The following is a 25,884-nucleotide window of genomic DNA, read 5'->3' as shown; positions in this document are numbered from 1 at the left end:
ACCCTCACACACTGGGCAGCACTCACCCTCACACACTGGGCAGCACTCGCCCTCACACACGGGGCAGCACTCACCCTCACACACGGGGCAGCACTCACCCTCACACACGGGGCAGCACTCACCCTCACACACGGGGCAGCACTCGCCCTCACACACGGGGCAGCACTCACCCTCACACACGGGGCAGCACTCACCCTCACACACAGGGCAGCACTCACCCTCACACACGGGGCAGCACTCACCCTCACACACAGGGCAGCACTCACCCTCACACACGGGGCAGCACTCACCCTCACACACGGGGCAGCACTCACCCTCACACACGGGGCAGCACTCACCCTCACACACTGGGCAGCACTCGCCCTCACACACGGGGCAGCACTCACCCTCACACACGGGGCAGCACTCACCCTCACACACGGGGCAGCACTCACCCTCACACACGGGGCAGCACTCACCCTCACACACGGGGCAGCACTCGCCCTCGGGCACGTAGTAGCGCTGGCACGCGAGCGCGCCGCACTGCGCCGAGAAGCAGAAGGAGACGCCGTTGTGGCAGCGGCAGAAGCGGCACGCGTCCATGCGGTACATCTCCCCGTCCGCGTGCTCCATCCCGTTAAACGTGCACGACGACCTCGTGTCTGCAGGGGGCGGCGGGTGGGTGGGTGGGTTAGTGGTGGGGTTGGTGGGTTGGTTGGTGTGTGGGTGAGTCAGCGATGGGGTTTGGTGGGTCGGTCGGCGGAGGAAGTTGGTGGGTGCGTGAGTTAGTGTTGGGGTTGATGATGGGTAAGTCAGCGATGGGGTTAGTGGGTGGGGTTGGTCGGTGCGGTCGGTGGTAGGGTTGTTGATGGGTAAGTCAGCAATGGGGTTGGTGGGTGCGTTGGTGCATCAGTTGGCGGTGGGATCAGTGAGTGGGGTCGGTAGTGGGTGGGGTTGGCGGGACGGGTGTGGGATGGGGAAACAGGGGAACATGTGCTAAGCAAGAGATGCGGTCGATGCTGGCAGCCCGCCTGGGGTAAATGGGGCGGGGGGGGGGGGTTAATGGCCGCACTGCAAGGATTTAGCCGGCGCCGGTGTGCAGCCAAGTGAAGCGTGCACCGCTCACGCAGGCGACCGAGGTGTGTTATAAAAGTGAACCGAGAGCCACGGGGTACGAAGTGATCGGGGGGGGGGGGGGGCCGTCAAGTCCCAACGGGATGTCCAGAGCAAAACAGCGGGGACTCATCGCCACGCCCCCTAACGGGTCGCACCCAACCTATACCCCCCCCCCCCACCCCCACCCCGGAGTCACGGTCACTCACTTGAGAAGCGAGGCCCCTAAAGAGCACCGGCCACCCCCTCTCCCCGCAAAAGCCACGAAGACATTATCCATTCCGCACGTGTCACGAGGAGGAGACGCACGTGAGGAGGGGGGAGGGGGAGAGGGGGGTGAAGTGACGTTGACACCTCTCGGCGCGATCGAGGCCGCTCGACCCCTCCGCGGGTTCGAGCGGCCGCAGCGTGGCACCGCTCGACGTTTCCGGCCCGTGAGCCGACACGGAGTGAACACACGTCTCTGGTTTGCCACCCTGCTGCAACATTCCTCGGCGCCGCCTATTTTCCGAGGCTCGTCTGTTGACGAGGCTTATATTTGGCGTGGCCGATGCACTTTATTCCTCCACTATATATTTTTGCTTCCCGCGCGTGCGGCTGCCTGCGATTAGAAAGCGCACTCTTGTGCGTTCTCGGCACGCCACCCACTTGCCGTAGCCTTACCAAATCTCGACCACTCGCCGTAGCCTTACCAAATCGCGACCGTCACACGCGAGCCCCCCCCCCTTCTCGGGGGAGACGGCCACAAACCGACCCAGTGCTACGAGCGCGCATGGGGCGCAAAGCCACCAATGTGCGACATATTTTGTGCACGGTACTTTCTTATTGAAAATTCACAACTGGCACTGTACTGCACAGGAGGGGTGGGAATCGTGCATCGTCCATGTGTCACCGCATCTCAGAAGACCACCTGGGAGAGCTGTGTGGCTCAAAATAATTTGATCGAGATCTTATATGAATAAAGAGGCAGTCTGTCACGGACAGAGGAAACGGAAACTCTTAAGCCTTGGGTTAAACAGGAGCAAGGAGTTGATCGCTTGGACGACTGGGGGAGGGAGGTGGAGGCTAAAAAGGCCGCAGAGAAGAATGAGCGACCTCCCACCTAGCGAAGGCTGTAGAGCACGATTTCTTCGTAAATACGCCCCAATGTAAGTGTGTGTAAAATCGCATCAGGGTGGAGAATTCCATTTACAAAAACAGCTCTTCCTCAATTGATCCATCACTCACGTCGAGGCCCTCTACCCAGAGCCAAGCCACCCACGAATTGCAACAAAAATGTCTCTGATGTTCAATTGCTGCCCAAGCGGCATGGGGCGTAAGCATCTCCGATCTACCGGAGCAGATGTGAATGATCGCCGAGATTTACACGAATCCACGAAACAGGGCCTAAAGTGAACGCTTCCCTTGGCAGGGGGCCACCCGCTAACGCTGAGCGGCTGATGACATCATTATTTTTATTGAAACATCTTTCCGCTATATTTTTTTGTTCTGATTTTAAATGTGCCAATAAAACCCTTTTAAAAAAATGTGCAGGAAGGAAAGTGGAAGTGTGCCAATGAACAGAAAAAAAATTGGCCCTGGAGATTTAGGGTCCGTGAACTAAAAATAAATAATAAAATAATCCCTTAAGCAAACCTCCGATGTGTTACACGGCTGAGCTAATAACAGTGCGTGCGCGGCTATCCCGTTACGGTTTTTGTTATTTCAATAACGAAAGTAAAACGGGATATTTCGTTAAATGATTTAAACGAAAGATCTGTGCAGCTCAACATCGCTGCCAATGTCCTGGACGCGCTCGGGGACAAAGCGTTGCATCAGAGAGGCAGAGCAGAGGCTCCGGCGGGGACCGGTGCCACCACCTCCACAAAGCACACCCAGCTGCCAGCCCCCCATCCCCCCGCCCCCGCGTCGGTGCATGCCAGCGACCCGGTGCCTCGTCGGCGGGGCCAGCGGTTCGCTCGACACCCCCTCCGCCGACTCGGCTACGACGCGATCGGTCAATGGTGGCGCCAGCGAGCGTCTCGCTGTCCTGGCTGCGTGGATATACAAGCGCTATCCCCGTCGTGCGGGCGGTGGCTTTTCCCCGGGTTCTCCGGTCTCGCCGCACACAAAGCCAAACGAATCAAACCTCGCCCCACCCCCCCCCCCCCGACGTAGCGGGACCCCGTCCCTGGAAGGGAACCTCACAATGCCGCTACCGCCACCACCGTTATTGTTGTTGTTGTTGACGTACGGGGAGGAAATACGTGCGCACAACTGGCAGCTGGACATGGGGCGCTCAAAAAAAGAAAACAAAAACCCCCCCAGCAGCTGCAAGTCACAGCTTGGGCCGAGCGTGTGGACGCCGAGCGGAGGGAGAGTGCGCCCCGGGGAGCGGCCCCGGGGCCCCCCCCTGCACGCCCACCGGATTTTAGCAGCATCCTGTGCAAACACGTCCAAGCACCACGGCGGCCTGCCGGAACCGTGCGGCCTTTTATTTTTGGTTGCGCGTCTCTCTTAAAATTTCGCGTTGTGCCTGGGCGCCGTGCCAAGCGGTGATCCCAACACGACTCCGTGCTCGGTCGCTCGCCCTCTACTCCCTGGCCCAGGCCAGTTCGTCGCCGGCGGGGACGGCTTGTATCCGCGCGGGTTGGCGTCGTGGTTATTTTCGCACGGGTCGTCAAACCGTGGCCGCTGGTCCACCAATGTGAGAAATCGTAATGACGCCGACGTCACCGGGCAGCGAGTGCCCAGCTGTGTAACGCTCCTCAAGCGAAGCGTCCCCGTGCGTCACGCAACGCGAGGGGAAAATATCACCCCGGGACGTTTCATGTAACAGACCCAAGGTTCCCGAACGATGCCCCAACTAAGAAAAATAGACAGGCAACGAACCCAAGCCCGACCTTTGACCTTTGGACTCACCTTCGAACTAGCCTCAACAATAACTTTAGAGTGCGCTTAAGAGTATCTACATCGATACTCTCGTGAAATAATTAACAAACGAATTTTATCGTAGCAGCAATTAGTCATGAAGAGTGGAAGGTATGGGACGCTCATTTGCCGGATGATGTCAAAGTCACCCGGAATGCGCCCCCCCCCCCATCTCATCAAATCTCAGAAGCCGAGCAGTGTTGAGCATGACTTGTGCTAGGGTGGGGCTTACCATCGTGCATAACAGCTGTTATAGGCTGCTGCGAGACTAAGTAGTCAGCAGAGGGTAGTGCGTAAAAATCCATCGTTGCACTGTGCTTTGCTCCAATGTCTATGCTCGCCACCTTCACGAACCCACACTGACCAGCCTGGTAAAAGTACGATTGCGTAATCCCCATGACCCACACAGCATGGGAAGGTGCTCATCCAGCAGTGGATTAGCACAGGGGCTGTGCATGTGTCCACTGCGTCACATCACCACTAAAGTCCCATCAGAACCGTTCTGTGGGAAATAAGCAGGACTTGCCCTACGAATAGATTGGCCCCCACTATCAGGACGTGGAATTTCCAGAGCTGAGTTTCAGGCCAGAAGATTTTTCAAAGATCTGCACGCGTACAGTTTCCCGTCGCCGCAGACAGCATGGCTCCGTTGCCGAGTGTTGCCGAGCGTTGCCGTACGTTGCTGTGCGTTGCCCGCCCAGCGGCGGCCCCTTACCGTTGGCGCACTCGTACTCGTCGCAGCAGCTCTCCACGCTGCCGTTGCCGTGGGCGACGAGTCGCAGCACCATCCCGGCGTCGCACGTCGGCTTCTCGCACAGCACGGGACACTCACACCTAGAGGAGGCACGTGGGGGAGCGGGGGGGGGGACGGGCGTCACGGCACAATAAGGTCACCACCGTACAGCGACATGCGCGCCCGGGAACAGGGCCGCCGAGCGAACGGTGGCCTGGGTGGCTCACGAATTGCGGAACTGAGCCACCCGGATTGGGTTCCAGGTTTCAGCCACCAAAAATGGGTCATCGAATGCTTTATTTAACCAGGGGAAATGACGTCAAGCCACGTGCGAAACATGAACCACTACAGCCTCTTTTGCAACAGGTTACGTGAAAGACATCAGCCCATTTCGCTGATCACCGGCATGTAAAATACATTTAATCCGAAAGCCTAGCGTAGGCCCGAGCTCGTTGCTCTCGGGAGCCGAGAGACGGGCCGCGGACGCGGAACTCACCGCGCGGGAAGCAGGCAGCAGCCATCATGGCTCTCGGTGCCCAACGCCACGAAGCTGCCGGGGGGACACGTCACCTCGGGCACCGGGGGGCAATCCTCAGGGATGCACGTCCGTCCTCGCGCTACAGAGACAAAGATCCCCCCATGTAGCCGACACGGACTGTTGGGGGCGAGGGCTCACGTGAGGCGGTGCTGTGGCCAACACCGCCACCCCCCAGGGCCGCCCTTTTCTCTTCCAGTGCCGATGTTTAAACACCACGCCCGGGATGAGAACTCAAGAGCCCAGAATAGTTTGTATTTGCTTGCGTGGCCGGGGTCATTAAAATGACAAAGAGCAATAACGTACAAAAAAAGTATGACAATGAAGCGACGAGAAATCAGAGCAAAAACAATTTGAGAGATCACTCGCCATGGTTGGGAATTTAATTCTGATCGCTAGCTTCAGAGCGCAGTGCACTAATCACTGTGTCGCTGCTCCACCTTCGTGCTATGCGCACGCCAAACACACACACACAGCCGTGTGGGTAATTCCAAGTGTGACAGCCGCTAGATTCGACCTCTCGGCGTGGCAGTTGAAACAACGGGGCAAGTTTCTCAAATCCCCGTCAAGCAACGTAAAGGGGCTCACCGCATACACAGTCGATCGGAAGGTTCGCATACAGTGGGGTAAAGTGTGGGTAAATTCCACGACTTCCGAGACATCTGGCCAGCGCGGAATAGAGGGCCAAAATACTCCCTGGTAGGGTGGAGGTGGGGGGGGTGGTCTCTGACTTGGGCCTGGCCCTTCTGTCAGCAGTGGCGGGAGCGAGACACTGCAGGGCTGCGCCTTTTCCATTTCACCTTTGACCCAGCGATGAGTAAACACAGTTGTACGGGACGGCGCGTGTGGGCGTTTGTTTAATGTGCGAGCTTGCGTCCGCGCGAGCGGTTCTCTGAGAGCCATGTGGGGTCCTGTCGGGTGCTGGTGTGGGGTGGGTGGTGGTGGTGGTGGTTATGAGGATGGGGGCCGGTTAGGAGGTTTGGGGTGTAGGATGAAGTGCACCTCCTCAATCTATTAAAATCCATCCCCCCGATTAGCGGCGGCCATGAATGTGAAACGGGAATCAACATGCGCATGCCGAGAGCGCGCTGCTTCCTCTGTGGGAGAAGATGAAATTAGACAAGGAATCTTTGTGCGCTGTTTTTTTGGCTTTTCCTGCCACAGTCCGGCATTGGCAGTTTTGAAAGGGTGGCCTCTGTTTATCCCTGGCTGCCAAGAAACCCATCGTATACACATTGGCGCTTGATCTCATTTTCTACAACTGCCCAAAACATTTTAAGTACTGGAAGTAAAAAAAAAAGGACTGAGGAGGTCTCTGTGTTTCTTTCGTACACTTCGGGTTGCGCTCCTTCACAGCGTTTAACCTCCTAAAATAACTATGTGACAGCTCCGTCATGTGATTGCAACAAAGCGTGGAGAACTTTCAATAAGCATAGGACAACCTCCCACTCAGAAACAAACTCAACGACGTTCGTCAATAACACTTGTGCGGGCTTAAAATAAAGACAGACACTCTACGTAGTAATTGGTGAAGTTTTAGACAACGACCGTTCTTCATCGCGCACGATCGCGCACCCAGAACGACCAACCAAGGCATCACAAACACGTCCACGGGAGCTCCACCTGTGAACTCCGCTCCCTCTTCGTGCTGACCACGAAGCCTCACCAGAGTGAAGGGTTCCAACGGGGGGAGGGGGGGGGGAGGACGAGTGCGTTGGGAGCAGGATTGACAATTGTCGCGCGAGTCCCCATGGGTCAGTGTCCCCGCGGTGCGTAAACGAACGTCCGTGATAGCCAATCACCTTCGGGCACCTGCCGCGACCACTGGGCTTCATTTGCGCACGTTTATCAAGGACTCGTCATTGCGTAGAGGTGGAGCGTGGAGACGGTGGGGGTCGCGAGGGTCGCGAGCGGACAATGCACCGCGTCGAACTACTCCCCAAGAGTTAGAGTGTCCGCCCCCCCCCCCCCCCCCCACACAGTCAGAGCGACCACCAAAAGCCAACATGTCATACGATGGCCCGATCACCCGCAGCAGAGGGATCGGCACTCGTGGCAGGGGTGCAACATCCCGGCGGGAACCGCCGCGCCGCAGGCCCGCCGCTCCCGGCTCACCGTCGGACCGCGGAGCGCAGACGTGGAGGTCGCAGCAGCGGCCGGGCGTGCGCTGGGCCTCTGCCACGAGCACTCGCACGCCCCCGCGGGGGCAGTCGGGCAGCGTGCAGCGGGCCGGGTCGCACTCGCAGCGCGAGGGCAGCGCGCAGCACTCGCCGAGCGGGACGTGGCCCAGGCGCAGCGCCGAGTCGATGGGGCACACGGGCGGCGGCGGCTGGTCCTCGCACACCACGTCCAGGCAGCCGGGCGGAACCTCTGCGCGAGCGTGGAGGGATGGAGAGAGAGGGGCGGACGCTCAGGCGGTGCCGCCGCGTCGCCGTCGCCTCCCGGGAATCTCGGCAACGCCGTCGACCAACTATGCCAACTATATCATCACCATCGTTATCTGCTGAACATTATCGTGATCGTGGTCATTTCCTATGCATCAGTTTAATATGGCTATCATCATCATCAACTCCTTACATCATCATTTTTATATCATTATCATCATCACCTCCTTACATCATCTTAATATTATCATCAGTTACTAGTTACCAAGCATCAACTTACTATCAATCTCATCATATTGTAAGCTTCTTCAACAGCCATGATTACTCCACTGCTGGATGAAGCCCTCCCCAAACAGTAGCCGCTTGCGCATCACGGGGAACACACCGAGCGGGTTTCATTCTGAAGAGGCGAGGCCATCACGGGCACAGGAAGAAAAAGGACACACCTGTGCTGCTGTCTGTGGGCGTCGGGAAACACGAGAGACCACATTAAAGTGCGATCAGAATGGTGGTGGGATGGGTGGTTGGTGGTGGTGGCTTTGTGGGGTAATCGCTGTGTTGACATTTGGAGCTCTCTTGGCTGCATCAGCTGGACGTGACGTCCCGTGCCAGTGAAGGGCCCCCACAACACGACACCACACGACTACTTCTGGAATCACTCGACCCGGAGGTTGTTATTTTTTTTGCGCCCAAATTATAAAGTGACATCTGAACCGGTCGCGGGACAACTTCATAAACCCGCGCCGATCAGTGCGGTGAAGTACGGTCAAGTAAGCCCCATGACCGACACGGTGTGTGGCACAGGCAAAGTGCAATCGTGTCATAAAATATGGTATGCATGTCCCTAACAGGAAGATTCTCAAAACATGCCCCACAGAACCTCCTGCTACTGTCCATGTCATGTGATGAATGGCCTTCTGCAAACAAAGCATGTCTGGAAAAATGTAATCGATCAACAAACATGAGACGCAACACCCAGGGAGACCTGGGTATTTTTGAAAGTGAAATTTTTGGTTCGATTAATGAAGTCGCGGCCATCAGACGACGGAGCGATTGGCAAGCGAACGTGGGAGAGGATGATGCAGCAGCGTTTATGCCGCGAGGGCCTAAACGGGAGGCTCAGGTGCGGAGTCCAAAGGTGAGCCCCGTCTCAGGCGAGTGACCTCACGACCCGGGGAGTACCGCGTGTCAGCATCAACAACAATAGCAACAACAATGGTAACGACAACAATGGCAACAACAGTAGCAACAATAACAAGAGCAAAAACAGTTGCAAGCCCACCAAGTCAGCACACGCGGGACTTAATTTCTCACTGAACTGTATTTGTGGGTCAGTGGTAGACTGGAGTAGGTGGTGCAGAGCTGAAGGTATACTGGATGTGGTGGGCAACAGATGAGAATTGGCGCTTTGGCAATTTCACCTTCACCGAGTGAGCAAAAATCTCGAACGTCGTGAGAATTGTTATTGTTATATATATTTTATTATTTTATTGTTTCCCTTCAACGTGACTTTACCGAAAGAACTAAGAATATGAATTTAAATTTAAAGGAATTAAGAAAAGGGTTGTCTTCATCCAGCAGTGGACAAAACGTGGCCCGTGATGATTATGGCATTGGTTGTTCTAAATATAAGGCAGCTGAAATGATGCAATGTGTTTACTGAATGGAGCGTAGGAAGAGGGCTAAGCTCCACCAACTGGGCCAACCGCGATCCCACACCAGACCACACTCACCTGGCCTAATCACTCACCTGGGGTGACTGTACTCACCTGGGAAAGTACTCACCCTGGCGAACAACACCCACACAAGCTAACCGCAATTAGTTCCGCGGGAGCAACTTTAAGGGTGTGGCCAGAGTGAAACGTTGTGACAGCAAAACTAATCACGTTACAATAATAATCATTTACCGAGCCTTGTCAAATCCACTTCTGGATGAGGGCCTCCTCAATGCCATTTCAGTAACGGGTGTTGTTTGGCTGGTCAGTGCGGTGGTTAGGTGGATCGACCAGGCCCAAGTCAGATATCAACTCGGGTTACAAGGTTCATGGCGCAGTGCCACCCTAACCATGACCAACCCGCGCACAACAAGCTTAACTCGCACGGAACTCTCGAACATAACCGACCATGCAGCTGCTGCGGCCTGGAAAATTCCTGGCAAATTTTGCGCGCGATTTCGTAAACCATTTTCAGAAAGCTACCGCCATAAACCTAACTGCTGTGAATTGGCACCTAGCGAGGTGTGGACTCGCGCCGTTGCGACATCTCCTGGGCGTTCTCCCACCGCCGACGCCTGCGAGCCACTGGCAGTCCGTGGACCATGGCCGTGTCTCCTGGGGGTTTCAGGCGCAGCCACAGCCAGACCCCCACATCTGCAATCGCATGGCGAATCGGAGCTCGTGACGAGGACGCCCGCACGGAATGCACGCGATGGAGGGAAACAGCCGTGCTAAGAGACGGAATCCAGCAATTTGTTTTTATTACAACAGAGTGTCCCACATTCGCGTGCCCGTCTCTGCACAAGCACATCCCGCTCATGGTGACCTTTCTTGCGTGGTGATAAAACAATGAATCGATGAACGGTCACAAACCTACGCGAGGTGATGTCAGCAATTCCTTTCACCCCCAGCCTAAGGGGCTTTGGGAGGGCCTTGCAAACATTGGGAAGTTTGGACCATTTCACGAACGAGATTTTGGCATCGTGTCGTGGTGAACCCTGGAGAAATCCCCCATGCGTACAAGGCTGGATTCTGTACTGTCATCTATTGGTCACCCAGCGGTCCATCGCAACTGACGCGTGCCCTGACGGCACCGGCGGACGACTGCAGCGTGCAACGGACACCGCTAGCGAGGAACCGGCCATGCTGAGCGACGAGGGGGCGATAGCGTGACGGCGCCAGCGCACTCCTACGCGCGGGACGCGGTCGCTTTAGGACTTCAAACAGTCACCAACTACAGCCGCCTGGCTTTTAAAAGTAAAAAATTCAAAATAGATCGGGAAACACGACCTACGAATGCGTCCAGCTGGGCGCAGCGAAGGACACACCGCGGCGCGTCGATGCGCTCTCCGTAGCGGCTGTGTTTACGCGACGGGAGGTTCCATTGGCGTCACCGCCATGAGCGTTGCACTCCCACGCTGCCAGGCAAGTCGCCGTGTGCCCTGCCATGACCCCGCGACTCAGTAGAAATGTCACGGTCGCGGGTTCACGGGTTCCATCGAGAATCGGTTAAATTTTTGGCTACCCGCGGTGCCGTACTGACGACCTCGTGTTTTTTCTGCAGTCTCGTTCGCAAGTTTTTGGGCCGAAGACGCCGATCACCGAGGACAATCACCGGAGGGGCCCGAACAGCTAGGCAGGATCGATGTTTGTCCGACGGAGGGGCGACATTCCACGCAGCAGAAGTCGCTCTTGCCAAGCTGCTGCGGTTCTTGTCTCCGGCGCCGACATCAGCCAAATCAAGAAGCTCAAGAAATGTTGAAGGCAAGAAGGAAGGCCCGGGAAAACCGCACGCGGACGTCCAAGGCTGAGAGATCTCTGTCTATGCTCGGTTTCTTCCGAATCCTTCTGCTTGAACGTACCCGCGGGACGTCACACCGCGCTCAAGGATACTCTTTGCTTGACCCCGCAATCTCTCCGCACCCCCCCTCCCCCGTTTGTAGAGAGGATTTTTAATGAAATAAGAAGGAAGTAAAGCTGGGGCACAACATTCACGAGCGGCCGGCCCGAAGCCTCCCGAGGCTACTGCGCTCCGACCAATGGGGAACTCGCCCGCTGCAGGGGCTGCATTGCCCGCGGCGTCGAGAGGGGGAACTCGCCAGTAACGACACCCGACTCTGCTGATGGGACCCGGAAGGTCGAAACCAATCCAGAGGTTGGCATTGCATTTGAGTGTGGGCACCTACGTCTTGTAAGGCCAATGCACTTGATTGGCACATCTTACCGGGATAGTCCCTTAAAACGGGAACAACCCGTTTGCAAGAGCGTCTAGGGTAAGACTGAAGAAAAAGGAAGCCGCTTACTTGCCCGTGGAAGACAGCAGAGAAGTCGGTTTTACTCACAACATTTGATTCCCCACAATGTTCCGTAGCACCACACCACCCGGCAAGCTGAAGACTCCCCGCATCCGAGAGGTTCCCCCAAAGCCCCCCCCCCCCGCCTCCTACGTCGCCCCCCCCCCCCTTCCTCCTCAACTCCTCCAACTCCCCCAACCCCAGGCCACAAATTAGAAGCGAGCAAGTTCTAAATAGCCAGAGGGTAGGGTGGCGAGCCGTGCTGGTGGGGGTGGGTGGGGAGGCGGGGGGTGAGACGTGGGGGCGGTGGGGGCTAAGGTGGAGGGGGTGAGTGTCGTGGTGAGTGCTGGGGCGAGACTCGGGGTGCGAGCAAGAAGGAGGTCCAAACCCACGACCACAGGCATTTCTACCGTTGCCTCCGCCACTTAAAACAAACAGTTGGACGAGACATTTTTTTTTCGTGTCGCTGGTATGTTAGACACAACAACGCCCTCCTCCCTCCACTCCCCCAGAAATGCAAGCACGCACGCACACGCGCGCCCCGCCCGGCACCTCCCCATCCAAAGGTTCCTCCTCCACCCCCGTGTAGCCTCAACAGACTGTTGGGGCAAGTAGCAGCACCTATGAAGGCCGTGAAGGCGCACGAGAGGGTGGGTGGGTAGCACCACGCCCGACCGCCTTTGTCTCCCGAGTGGTGACGGTTACACACCGCGCCAGGTACTTCACTGGACATCTGTGGAAAGGAGCTTTATAGCTCATCGGACTCCTCCGGTATGAGATTCTGATCCTGACTCATTTGAGACTGAGTCGACCTAGGGGGGGTCCGGGACCGGTTCAGATAATCGTCACCGGAGTTGGCCCTGAGTGGGAGCCGAACTCGGGTGGCCGGGCTTCGTAACGCAGCAAAATAACCGCTCCGCGTATCTACACACAGACACACGTACACACGCACCACCCTGCCGCCCACTCCGAACAACACCCCCCGCCCCACACGCGGACGCACGCACTGGCCTGCCCGCTGCCCGCTTGTTTTTCCCGTTTCCCGTGAGCGTGCGAACGAACGAACGGCGACGACGATGATGATGCGGTGGTGGCGTGTAGCGGTCGGTCGCCTCGTCTGGCCTCGCGGATTCCTCCGGCGGTCTTGTTTACTCATCGCTTTGGCGTCGTCCTTTTTCCCCCTCGCTCGCTCGGGCAACGCTCCTCTCATCTGCGCGAGTTCCAGACATTCCTTTCTGCCACTCGGCCGAACACACCCCGCTCGCTCGCCCTCGCTCGCCCTCTCGCCCACAATGCTGCACTTGAGGCCCATAGATACGCGGCACGGATAGAGTAATTACTCAGCTCCCGTGTGCCCCCCCCCCCCATCAACCACCCCCCCTCCTCTACCCCCGACGAATCGACAAACACGCGGGGCTCACCTCGGCCGTGATGACCTCGTGGTAACTCTTCCCAAAACCACGGGGGCTCCGCGCACGACCGCGGATACCCGCGCCCCACTGTTGCAGCACGCGCCCGACCATCGCTCGTGTTCGACCCCACTGCTTGACGAGGACCCCCCCCCCCCCCGTGCCCCCGCCGTGGCGTGGCTATTTGACCGCACCAGGTTGGTGAAGGAGCGTAGACACAGAAGTAGGGTGCGAGACATTAAAAAATAAAATTCTGAAATCTTCTCCGCTATCCATCACGTAACGGCGACGCCGCGCTAATGCCGACCTGCGGCGCGTGTTGCGTGGCGGTCACGCCCGCGAGGACAATGCGGGCTCAGCCCCGAGCTGAGCGTTCCAAGTGGTGATGGAGAATCGGGCGCAGTCCGATTCATTGGTCAAATGCCACCGCTCCAAGTCAAGGTGGTATCTTGCTCTCACGAGCCATGGAGTTAGAGCCCTGCAACTAGCAAGCGGTGGAAATTCCGCATTCCCATGGAGGTGGAGGGGGGAGTTTGGGCGGGTGGAGGAGGGGGGGGTCTATCCACAGGGCCACGATACTTTTGTACAAAAAGTAACTTTGGTGTAACACGGGCATTTCCTCTCCTCTCTTGAAATGGCGCGTGTGCCTGCTACACGCTGTCACGTGTGCTCACGGAGCGCCACGCCGGCACCGTGGACGATTCCTCAGGCACCCCGGAGCAGATGTTTCCTCTCCTGCGCTGTCGCGGCTTAAACCGGTGACCTTAACCAAACTTCCAACAGAAACTTTCGCTCTGACTAATCGACCTGAAAACGGCGATCAAGGAAACACCGCCTGCCGCCTTCTCTTCTGAGATTTTGACTCCCCACGTTCCTCAATTCCCAGACGGGCGTTGCGATAGCGTGGAAAATACCAACAACTCCCACACCGCCGAAGGGTAAGGCCACTCAATCCCACGGTTAAATTGATTTTTTTCTGAAAATCCATGACTTCCGTATTCGTGGAAATGACAAGCGAGAAGCAGCCCCTTGTGATCAACTACCGACGCCCTTCCCATGAATAGAGTTGAACAGAATAATCGAGTTTATAGCATCATCGAGTTTATTGAACAATCGTGAACCCATCCCCCAGTCACCTTCTACGAACGACCACTGCCGGCAGACTTTTTTTGCGTGGCGCAGCGCAGCGCGGTAAAAATGCCACCCCCGCCTTATATAACCTGCTACGGGTTCGCACTTCAAGCACGCAACACACGTAACACGCATGTAACACGCATGTGACACGCGCCCCAGGCTCCAGTGTAAGCGTGCGCATCGAATGTTAAACGCCCCCCGCCCCTCCACCAATAAAACTCTGACGTTGTTTTCAGGATGGAACGAGCGCTGGGCTGGTTGGTACGTCACAACGTTTGCTTGTTCAGGAAACTGCCAGCATGCGGTGCGAAACGTCGGGCATCAAAACGCGGTTCAACCCGAAACCACACTGTAGAGCCCAACCCTCTGCTACGCACACGGTGGTCACAACAACAACAACTCGGGGCAGCCCCGGGGCAGCCCGCCTGAGCTGCGGGGTTGACAGGGGGACCGTGACGGCTGCTCCTTCCCCGGCCATCGCTGGATTTTGTTCCAACACGTGGCCTCAAGTAACCCCGGGTGGAGACAATGGCCGTGGAAAACCCCCACAACCCCCACCCCAACCTCCGCATATCGGCATCCTCGGCATATTTCGTGGAATCTATGGACACTAAAGCTCTCCGCCGTGGTTTGTTATTTGTCGGTTACTTCACCATGAAAAGAGACGAGGCTCCTTTCCGGTTGTTTACCTTCAAAGTGAGGGGCCAAGGTCCCCGCCTGACACGCACACACGCACGCACGCACACACACGCACACACCCGCACCCACACACGCAATGCCTTCCTGTTTGTCTGGACAGGATCTGTGGTGTCCGGATTTCTCGGCCTTTTTGGCGACAAGCCGCTGCGGTTTCGAGCGCGGCTCTCTGCTCGACGAGCGCCCTCCGGAGAGGCGCGACCGCTCGTTGTTATTATTTTTCGCGTTGCGCCAGCGAGCTGACTCGACGCACGCGCGCGCACCCACGCGCGCACACCCACGCGCGCACACCCACGCGCGTTTGCACGAATGCTCCCGCGACGCGCCACCGCAGGCGAGCCCACCAGACCCCGCGCGTAGGACCGAGCCACCTCGTCCATGCGGCCCGTCGAGCGGCAAAGCGTGCACCGCCAGGAAGGCGCCCCTCGAGGCTTCAAGAAAACCAACGCAGTGCCAAACTGTGATGTCATTAAAAGAATTACGGAAAAAAAAAGAATCCGCTGCCAAACTTTATAACAATTATTTACGTCCCCTTTTTTTACAGGGAGTCCTTGGCAACTAAAATTCCATCCGTCGAGGTGCAGAGCGGATTGATCCCGGCGATTTTCTCTTTTCTTAACAATTCTTCGTGAGCTCCCCGCACGCGCCTGCTGCTCTCTCTCCGAACGACGCGAGACCTCGCGCGCGACAACAAAACAAATCGCGCGGCTTGCGCAAAGGTTTTGTTGTCGCGGTGAGGGCGCGCCGAGCCGAGCCGAGGAAGTGCCGTGGCGAGGAGAGGCGACGCGAGGACAAGTCGCGTCCCGCACACTGGCGGCGCTCCCGAGCACAACACCGCCGGCAGATTCCAGCCCCGGCACTCTCGCTCCGAGCGAGCAAGCCTGCACGGGGGCTTTTTTCCTTTCTCTTTTTGACGGCTACCGAATTGAACCGGCGCATCGCTGCCGCGACCGCCACGCGCTGGAAGCGAGCAGCTTAGCACTAATGTGCAGTGGCGTGCACGCGCTCACTTTACAGCTTACTGCGAGGCGGGGATTAACGAGGCTAAAAACAACCCCCGTTCGACAAATTCGTCAATTTGTCGCAGGGAATTTTCGTTTTCTGCGTTCGGATTCTTGCGGGGTTTGTTGCATGCATCGCACTGCGACACGAGACAGGCACTTGTATTTTCTGAAGATGCTGCAAAGAGCGAGTTGTGGTTATCGTGGCACGGTGACCGGCACGGTTCAAACCGAGTGTGCTTGGTGCGTGTAAATGCGTCTTGCAGGGCAGGAAAATGCACAAGGTCTCTTTATGGTCATCACGAGGGCTGCTTGAAATGTCTTAAGCGTAGTAATTCGGAGTTGCTATGCGCGGCATTTTTTCACGGTTAATAAATATAGACCATTCCGTTTATTATTTTATTGTTTCCCTTCTACGTGACTTTACCGAAAGAACCAAGAATATGACATTCCTTTCCTGTTTGTCGGTCTTGGAGGAGCGCGAATGCATTCTTGCAGAGGGACCTTGACGAGTGCAATCGCAATCAGGGCTCCCAGACGCCAGCCCAAAGCTGACTCGAACCAGAGCCAAAAAACCCGAGCCCGAGACAGGTCGGGCCCCTTTAATAAGCACGATGGAACCGCCTCTTCCGACACATCGGACACATGTGGAAGAGTAGACCAAAGACCCTCCGGAGCTCTCCTCCAGCGGATGCCCTTCCGCCAGCAGTGGCACGGGCAAGCAATTGCGGGGGCTGCGCCTTCACCCGGAGGCTTGAAATGCACGAGCCCGCGGTGACGGCACTCGGCTCCGCTCACGGCACACCTCGGACGCGTGCAGCGCGCCGTCGTCACCGGCGGCGCCGATAACGTCTCCCCGATGTGCCGCCAGCCGTGCCGAACCCGTGCCGTGCGCCCTCCCGCCAGCCCTCCCTGCGAGCCACGGTTCGGTCACCGGGCCTACGCGTGGGCAGACTCCGGCATGCAGCGCTGCCAAAAGCAATTGCCAGCGACGTGAAATGAGCAAAATGCGAGTTTTCTGTCTCACTGACAGACCCTTATATGGCCAAGAGGAATACTTGAGCAGTGTGTTCAGGCAGGAAATAGTGAAGTCACATTGGAACATGTTGCCCGAAATGTTATTTTTCAGTTCCGTTCGCATCTGAGAACCCACGCAACATGCCTTGCTTTTTTTGGTTTGGGTGGCCGTGATTATTGCACCACCGCCCGCCCTCAACCTCCTCCTCACAAATAAAAAAAGGGGACCTTCGCTTAAAAGCGAATCCATACATTCATCTTTGGCTTTGCGGCTCCCAAAGGACAGCCGCTAACAAAGGCACCATTATTGCAGCGCGACAAAAGCGGCGCCGACCGCTCATCACCTCCTGCACAGCGGCAGTGGCGACGCTCTGCACCCCCCCTGCCCCCCCCCCCTCCCCGAGCTGCCGGTTGCTTGCATCGCGGGTCCAGGAGGCTCCGCTCGGTTTCCGCAAAACTCTTGCAACCTCCAGGGAGTCCGTGAGTTTGGCTCGTGCCGAACGCGTTTGTCGGGACTTTGCCGGTCGCGAACCTGAATCGAAGCGCCTGCCGCCGCCGCCGTCACCGCCGTGCTCATCTTCGCTCGGTGGCCATCGCCACCGATTCTGCGCCAAAGTCCCGGTCGCGGATGCAATCTGAGGTCCGATGCCAGGAGTGCCATTTCCCTAGGCCCGGTATGGTGCGTGTGCGTGCGTGTGCGTGCGTGCGCGTGTGTAAACTCGGCCTCAAATGGGTACCTGGTGTCGAGGGTGTAAACATCGCCACTCGGGTGACAAAGGCGGCCGGGCGTGGATCTGGTCACCCGCCCCCTCGTGTGCCGTGACGACCTTGATTAGGCGTTCGCCAACAGCACTTTCTCTCCTACAGTCTGGCGAGGATTATATAGGGGAACTTTGTGTCTATTGCGCGTACGCCTGCATGCACGCGCGTGCGTGCGCGTATGTGTGCATAATCTGCATTGCTTCCAATGCGGTCCAAGGGATGGCCGCAGACCACATGAAACCCCGCCGCAACAAAAACACCGCGTGGACCACGTGCAGGCCAAGATACTGAACCGGCGGAACGGCTGCCATAGTTGCCACGGCTACGGGAGCGAGCGGGCGAGCGGGCGGGCGGGGAGGGGGTGGAAAAACTTCACCTAAACAAAAGCCCGGGGAAGCTCAAGCGCATTGACCTTTGCTCGGACGGGGTCACCCGCCTGCCCCCCCCATCCCTTATCTGCATGTCGTGCTGCAATACGGCCTCCGCCAAATGGGGATTTTAGCCTCGCCTCCGTCACTCGAGCGCGATAGCGCCGTGGTCAAAGGTGACGCAGCCACCGCATGAGCCACGATTGACTTTTAATTGGTAATCAAGTGCAGCACTGTGTCCACGAAAGTCGGAAGCTTTTCACCAATGGGAGAGAGAGGATGTGCTGTGGCTGGGTTTCCTCCCCAACAAAAAGCTTTGCTCCAATGCAATCTCTTTGGTTATGTTTGGGGGATGCAAGCCCACAGAATGTAATGACCCTCTGGCAAACGCTGCAAGGCGTGGAGCGGCGGAAGCAGTGGTTAACAGACTGCGCGAAGAACCCGACGATCCGAGTTCGACTCTCAGCGGCGAGCGACACATGAACTGCTCCTGGGCCACCCCCGCCACCCCCCTTACGCCAAACAGAATCAAGAATCGAGAAGGGAAATCCCACGGGCTAAACGGCGTATGGTGGCCTTCATCCAGCAGTGGATTGACCAAGGGCAGCACAGTATCGATGAAGGCTTGAACACCGAGAACGGCCGAGAATGTGCTGGGGGCAGAGAGGACAAAGACAAAATCCCCCGTATAGCCTTAACAAACCGTAGGGGCAAGTGCTGTTCAGGAGTCGCGCCTATGAAGGCCGGCACGGCACGCGATGGGTTGGGTGGCCAACACCACACCCGGCCGCCTTTGTCTCCCATAGTGGCGATGTTTACACATCGCACCAGGTACTCAATCGAGGCTGAGTCGACCTAGGGGAGGCCCAGGACCGGTTCAAATAAACGTCACTGGCGTTGACCGCGAGCGGGAGTCGAACACGGGTCGCCGGGATCGCGTTTGCGTCACGCACGCACGCGTCTGCCCAACCGCCTCGCATGGCGAGACGTCGTTGGCAGTGCCAGGCTAACAGACGTCCTTCAGTCCCCTGCGCCGTGCGTATATAATTACATATATTGCATATCCGTGCCCGGTGCCCTTTTAGCTCCTGTGAAGCGTCGCTGGAAAACAGTGTCGCGTTACCCCCGCCACGGTGTCACGTGGCACGCCCGTAGGGAACTGGGCAAACGCCGAGCACAACATTGAAGCTTTACGTGCTTTCACCTCCACCCCCCCCCCCCCCCCCCCCGAAACCAAACACCCTCCGCACCAGCCCTTTCGCGGCCACCTGCGAGCAAAGTTGACGGAATCTTCGCCGCGGATCGGCAGCGCTTCTCGCGGCCGCTGGGAAGGTCCCAGGTAGGCGCCACAGGGATTCCTCCAGCGGAGTTGCGCAAAGCGGCCCTGGCGGCGAGAGTTCAATGAGTGCGCCGAGGCGCTTGCCTTCGAGCGCCTCTGCGTTCGAGCTTCGAGAGGAAGGAATATTTGGGGGCGGCCGCGAGGAGCTTGCTTTGCGAGGCCACCACCTTCGACGGGTCTCAAGGATTATCGCCGCGGTGGTTCCAGGCATGGTGCCGTCATCGTGGCGTATTCGACGCCCGTCCGTTTTGTGTTCAAGCATCCGCGCCTCTTAAGTGGCCTCCGTGAAAGGTGTGGGGCCAAACATCCCAGAGAGCAGGAACCTCTTGGGGTTCGGCCAGGAGAGGGCAGTGCAGAGTGTCGCCCCCCTTCGTACCCGGGGGGGGGATGGTGGGAGGGGGGGATGGTGGGAGGGGGGGGGTCTCGAGGATCGTTCTCGTGTACCTCCCCCACACGATGCCAAACACGCGCTCGCGGAGTTGGCCAAATATCCCAATGTGTAAGCAGCACCCGACTTAAAACTAGTCTTGAGACTCGTGGGAGGGGGGGAGGGGAGCGGATGATTTGGCATTAGTTGGAAACAAGCCAACATTGGTCCATTGATAAAATAATTCCTAAGCAGTTTTTTCAGAGAACAACTTTTTGTCCAAGAAGCCATTGCCCTGAATTTCAAAAATAAATTCCTCTCTCTTTTCCCCTTGGCTAGGAAACCAAAAGGCCAATTCCCTCCCCCACCCCCCCGTACTTTGGCGTGTCGTAATTTATCCTTTAAAACACAGTCGATGTATTAAGACGGCGGCTTTCCGGCGAACACAGCGTCAAGAGGTGGTGGTGGGGGGGGGGGTTTCAAAGTGCGCAATGGCAGGAGAGAGCGAGAGTGGACTCGAGGCTCCATTAATACCAAAGGAATGCACCTCGGAGCGTCGGGTGACACTGTGCCCCTAATGGGAACGCGCGCACTTTTCACAACAAAAATGACGCCAATGATTTACCCGAGAAAGCCTCGCCGGGCCCGAGGACTCTCTTCCAGGAGGGCTTCTGCTACGTTGGGATGTTTGGTCAATGATGTTCATTAACGAGCGCTGGGCTTCGTGCGAGAGGAAAACGGAGAACGTGGAGCAAAGGCAACACCACACCGTTGCTGTGTCCGAGAGGATTTTCGGGGGCGGTAACTCTCGGCACTGCCATCTTCTGGCCACACGACGTAGTCCACGCCTACGACACCTGCCAAGGCCAGATACTGGTCACCCATCCATGTACTGAACAGGTTAAAAATCCCTGCTTAGCTTCCGAGATCCAACAGGGTCGGGAGAATTCTGGAAGATTTCTGGGCCCGGCGCACTACTCTTACGTTCAGTTCACGACTGTGCGCAGTCAATAGCTCCGTGTGTGTCTGTGCAGTCATGGGGAGCGGTAGCGTAGCGGTTAGCGCGCCACGCGACGAACACGGGTTCGATTCCCGAACACGGCCAACACCAGCGACGATTATCTGAACCGGTTCTGGGCCTCCCCTAGGTCGACTCAGCCTCGTGCGACTTGTAAAAACATCGCCACTGGGTGAGAGAAGGGCAGCCGGGCCTGGTGCTGGCCACCCACCCCTCGTGTGCCGTGCCGGCCTTCATAGGCGCTCGCAAATAGCCCTTGCCCCGACAGGTCTGTTAAGGCTACGCGGGGATCTTTGTCTTTGTAGTCATCCCGAGACTCGCCCGACTCTCGTCTCCAGCCGCGCACCGAGCGCCAAAGGTCTCGGCAGCGCTCTGCGCGAGACATCGGCGCGACGGTCTTAAAGGCTCTCGCCGGGCATGCTTCGACTGGAGGCACATGCCGACGACGTCGACACCGTGACGATGCAACAAGCCGGGGCTCCTTTCTCGCGTCACGGACGCCAAAGGACGCCGAGCTGTGCACGGAAGATGCTGCTACTGCCTGGACTGGGTTTAACCCCCGACCACGAATTAATTGGGGATCATATCTAAGCGGGTTTAGCCTGCCCAATGACCGGACGCGCTCAGGCTAGAGGGTGCGTTTAATTTAAAAGAGCTCCCAATCCTTTGTCGATCCACTGCTGGGCAAAGGCCGTGTTGGCCATGGGGGCCGTTTGACCAGATTTCACCACACTGGTCAGTGCAGGTTGGGGAAGCGAGGTGACTCAGATGTTACTCGCCACTGATGTTAGCCATGGCCGGGCATCGAACTTGGGTGACGAGGCTCAAAAGCCCAGTGCGTGAATCACTCCAGAGTTTGTTTTAGGATACCCCGTTAAAACACAACCCCCCCCCCCCACCCCGTGACTCCCACGCAGATGTGATGGTCGGGGATTACACGCGCAGACCTAAAAACAAAGAGAGGAACGCGCGGATCGCGGAACAAATGGAGGGAAACACACACAGACAGCAACTGTGGCTGTTGAGGAGGGCACGCGGACTTGGAACGCATCGGTGAGCAGGGACGGTGGGCGATGGACGAGCCCGGTGACGGAGTGGGAGCCAAAGGGAAAGGAGAGAACGCGCCCGAGGGGACGCCAGGGGCGAGCTGGAATGTGCAACCCCAGGAGGGATGGCGATGACGAGGCCGACCTTCATCCAGCAGTGGATAGACAATGGATGCTGCTGCTGATGATGATGATGGAAGGGAGACCATCGAGCTGATCATGACTCGCGATGATGATTGTGGTGGTTGACTTGGGGATGTTACGCATCCAGTGATGGAAATAATGAAGAAGTATAACCAAGGTTAACACGACAACTCAGCGATGATGGTAATGATGCCCAAGGTCCACGAAGATCAGGGTGACAATGTGGACGTCTCCGTGCAGCATTGGAGATGATGATATACAGACAACCTAACAGCCCACCTGAGCTCAAATTGCTGCTGCTGATGACCACCACCACCGCCACCGCCACAGAGCGCCCATCGACCCCCATTGCGCCCCAGCATCACAACGAGACAGAAAGCGAGCGAGCGAGCGAGAGAAATCCGTCACCGCCGTTGGGACTCACCCTCGCAGTGTCCCGGCGTCATGCTGAACCCGAATCGCGCGGCGAGTGGCTGCGCGCACCGCAGGCCCCGGTCGCACGTGCCCAGCATGTCGTACATGCCGCCGCACGCCTCGCCCACCTGCTTGGCGCACGCGTGGCAGCAGTGGCACACGTCAGGCACCGTGCCACCCGCGCAGCCACGCGGCGCCTCGCAGCGCGCGCGGTCGCAGAGGCACGAGAGGGCAGACGCCGAGGAGACGAGGAGGGCGCCCAGGAGGGCGCCGAGGAGGAGGCTGAGGAGGAGCGGGCGAGCGGGGCGCGCTCCGCGGCGCAGCGGAGCAGCCATGGCACGGACTTGTTCACTCGCTGCCGCTGGTGACGCTGCTGCTCGTGTCGACCGACAACGCAGCCTCCACTGCCTCTCGCCTCGCCTCTAGTCACTCGCGTATCCTGCTGGCTGACGCCCCAATGCTACCCACCGCTTGCAGTCAATCCCACTCCTCGCTTCACCGCTCCTGCCTCCAGACACGAACACGGCGAACTAACTGCTACAGTAACTCCGCTCCCTTTCCCCACCCCCCCTCTCTCTCTCCTCGTGGCTGACACTCGAGAAGACAACTCGCTTGCCACGCGTTCGCGCCCCCTATCACCACTCTGTGTGTGTGTGCAGGCAGATAAGACTCCGAGCGAATCTGTGCGTCTCTTGTGGGTTAGCTCCGCTTGCGTTGGAATAATTCGCGATGTCGGTTTTGTCGATCTCTCTGGGTTTACGCGTGGTGCGTGTGTGTGTAAGGTCTAACACTACCTGCAGTGTGAGAGAAGTGTACGTAAGCGCACGCACGCACACGCGTGTTTGTGTGCGTGCGTGGTGTTCCCGGGACTCCCCGCCCTGAGTGGCGCCCTAGACCGCACGCGTCTCGCTCGATGTTCCGAGATTCTCTCCCTCTCTCTCTCCTCTCCCCCAACTCTCTCGCTCTCCGAAGAGTAACGACGACAAGTCCCTCCAACTCAACGGTATGAATTATTCATACAGCTGGCTCGACAGCAACTTCCCTCCCCCAAAAATGTATCCTACCCTTCCTTACCTTCCTACCCTTATCCCGCCATGCGCAGCAGAAAAACAACGAACGGCAACAAGACCCCAACTTGTCTACGTCACACTGCCATTAGCAGCAGCAGCTGCAGCAGCTACAATCACCTCCAACTACACGTAACAGCTACGGAGTAGGAGACCGCGACTCGCCCTGGCTGTGTTATATATATCGCCTCTCAACCTCTAGCTTCGCACAAGTCTGGCTCTACGCTTCCCTTGCCCCCCGCTCTCTCTCTCTCTGCTTCCTCGAGTGCTGGCTCGGCTATGATGATGGAGACGCGGGCGGAGCAGAGCAACCGAGACGCCACCGCCCTCCGCCTTCTCTCCTCCCTCCCCCCCTTTCTGGGTCTCGCGCTGCGTGGGCTGTGCCGTGCGTTCCCTCCAACCCACGGTACTTTGAGTCGCTCAGCGCTCTCTCCCTCCCTCCCTCTCTCCACCCCACTACTTGGCTCGTTCAGTGCTGTCAATCACAGTCGCGCCTCCCTCTCTCATCCCCTCCTCGCTCGCCCTCCTCCCCCTGCCTCTCCGTAAGAGTTCAGCAGCGGCAGTAGTCGCGCGAATGCAAAGACAAAGATGCCCCCCGCGTAGCCTCTCGCTGACTTTTGGCGACAAGTGAACCTTACGGCGGGAACCCCGGGGTCCCGAATAAACGGACGGTCAAAATCATAATTAATTTATTTTTGGCGACTCGCAACATGAACGCCGCTTCCCACCAGCAATCAATCCTCTCCTCGTTCTTCACCAAGCACCCGACGTTGCCAAAGTTGCCGTAGTCATAAACAAAACTTTGGAACTTTGATTAGCGCATCGTGTAGTGTTCGTCAAGATAAATAATTTTGTCGTGTCGTTCGTTCGCGACACAGTTCATGCGAGAGCCGGGGGCTTATGGGACCCCGTGGTCCCTCCGTAAGGTTCAAGTGCTGTTGGCCAGCACCCTATGAAGGTCAGCCACGCCCACGAGGAGCCTGGCCTGGCCAGCACCACGCCCGGCCGCCTTTGTATCCCCTCAATGCCGACGCTTGCACACCGCACCTGGTGGTGCTCATTGAAGGCCGAGTCTGCCTCCAAGGGGGTGCAAGAGCCGCTTCAGAAATCACTCCGCCACTGATGTGAGCCGTGGCCGGCAATCGAACCCAGGTGGGGATGCTGATCACCCTTGCAGCCTGTGCATCGATCTCTTACCCGCTATGATACAGTATACACACGTGCGTGTGTGTGTGTGTACTGTAGAACTACCTGAAGGTTGTGGACCGACAGTGGGGGAAACAAAGGCGGTCTGGCGAGACATCGTGCTGCGAGCGAACACCTACCTACCGGCCTTAATAGGTGCTGGCTAACAGCGATCACAGCGGGGGGGGAGGGGGGGTGTAACGGGGCGGTGGCACGGCGATTCGCGCCCTGCGCCGTGTACCTGGCAGCCTGAGTTATCGGCTAACATCAGTGGCTCGTGGAGTCTGAATCCGGCCCTGGGCCTCCTTCCCCTTCACTAACCCGCACGAACCAGCATGGTGATGTATGGTCAAACAAGTTCGCATCAAACCGTTGTGATAGCAGTAGAGTGACTTTGGGGGGGGGGGAGGGGGGTTGAGTGTGAGTAGGGGGGGTGTGAGTTGGGGGGGGGTGTGAGTTGGGGGGGGGGGGCAGCCTCTGCGCTGTTCACTGTTTGTTCGGTACCGACTCCCGTGTGGTGCCGAGGAGGGGATGTGAGCGTTGTCGCCATCGGATGGAGGGGAGGGTTTTCCGCATTCCTCCCCGGTGGAATGTGACCCCCACCACCTCCTCCTCCTCCAGCATCACCACGCCAACATCACCACCATCACCACGCCAACATCACCACCATCACCACGCCAATATCACCACCATAACCACGCCAACATCACCACCATAACCACGCCAACATCACCACCATCACCACGCCAATATCACCACCATCACCACGCCAATATCACCACCATCACCCCGCCAACATCACCACCATCGCCACGCCAACATCACCACCATCACCACGCCAATATCACCACCATCACCACGCCAACATCATCACCATCACCACGCCAACATCACCACCATCACCACGCCAACACCACCCCCTGTGGGCAGGACCTCCTGGGCCCCTCCCTTCCCGGCCTGCGCTGGGGGTTGAGTGCCACCAGCCACCACCACCACCACCAACCACCACCACCAACCACCACCATCAACCACCACCACGCTCCTCACGTTGAGTCATCGAGCAGAGTCCGGCGGGACACCCTGACCCAGAGCCCTAGCCTGAGCAGAGACACGGGACACGGAGACAGAGACACGTGAGACAGAGACACGGAGACAGACGGCGGAGACAGAGACACGGGAGACAGCGACATGGAGACAGAGACACGGAGACAGAGACACGGGAGACAGAGACACGGAGACAGAGACACGGAGACA

General features: G+C 57.8%; 1 protein-coding gene across 2 annotated transcripts in view; it reads right to left on the bottom strand.

Moving 5' to 3' along the window:
* Positions 1–23,811, bottom strand: part of LOC116948447 (cysteine-rich motor neuron 1 protein-like) — a 42,298-nt gene extending 18,487 nt beyond the window's left edge. The window contains exons 1-5 of one of the 2 annotated variants that reach the window (XM_032965128.2): positions 22,389–23,810; positions 7,386–7,640; positions 5,232–5,352; positions 4,718–4,836; positions 459–641 (exon numbers count right to left, since the gene is read on the bottom strand). In XM_032965128.2, coding sequence (XP_032821019.2) covers positions 459–641; positions 4,718–4,836; positions 5,232–5,352; positions 7,386–7,640; positions 22,389–22,713 — 1,003 coding nt within the window. In that variant the 5' untranslated portion in view covers positions 22,714–23,810. Of the gene's footprint in view, positions 1–458; positions 642–4,717; positions 4,837–5,231; positions 5,353–7,385; positions 7,641–22,388 lie in introns of both variants that reach the window. The other variant, XM_032965129.2, reaches the window with a different exon arrangement.
* Between the last annotated feature and the right edge of the window lie 2,073 nt (positions 23,812–25,884).

Source organism: Petromyzon marinus, chromosome 33 (assembly GCF_048934315.1).
Source record: "Petromyzon marinus isolate PM22_M1 ecotype Great Lakes invasive population chromosome 33, UKy_Petmar_22M1.pri1.0, whole genome shotgun sequence".
Lineage (NCBI taxonomy): Eukaryota > Metazoa > Chordata > Hyperoartia > Petromyzontiformes > Petromyzontidae > Petromyzon > Petromyzon marinus.
The sequence above is the reverse complement of the archived record's forward strand: the minus strand, read 5'-3'. Positions and strand labels throughout refer to the sequence as shown.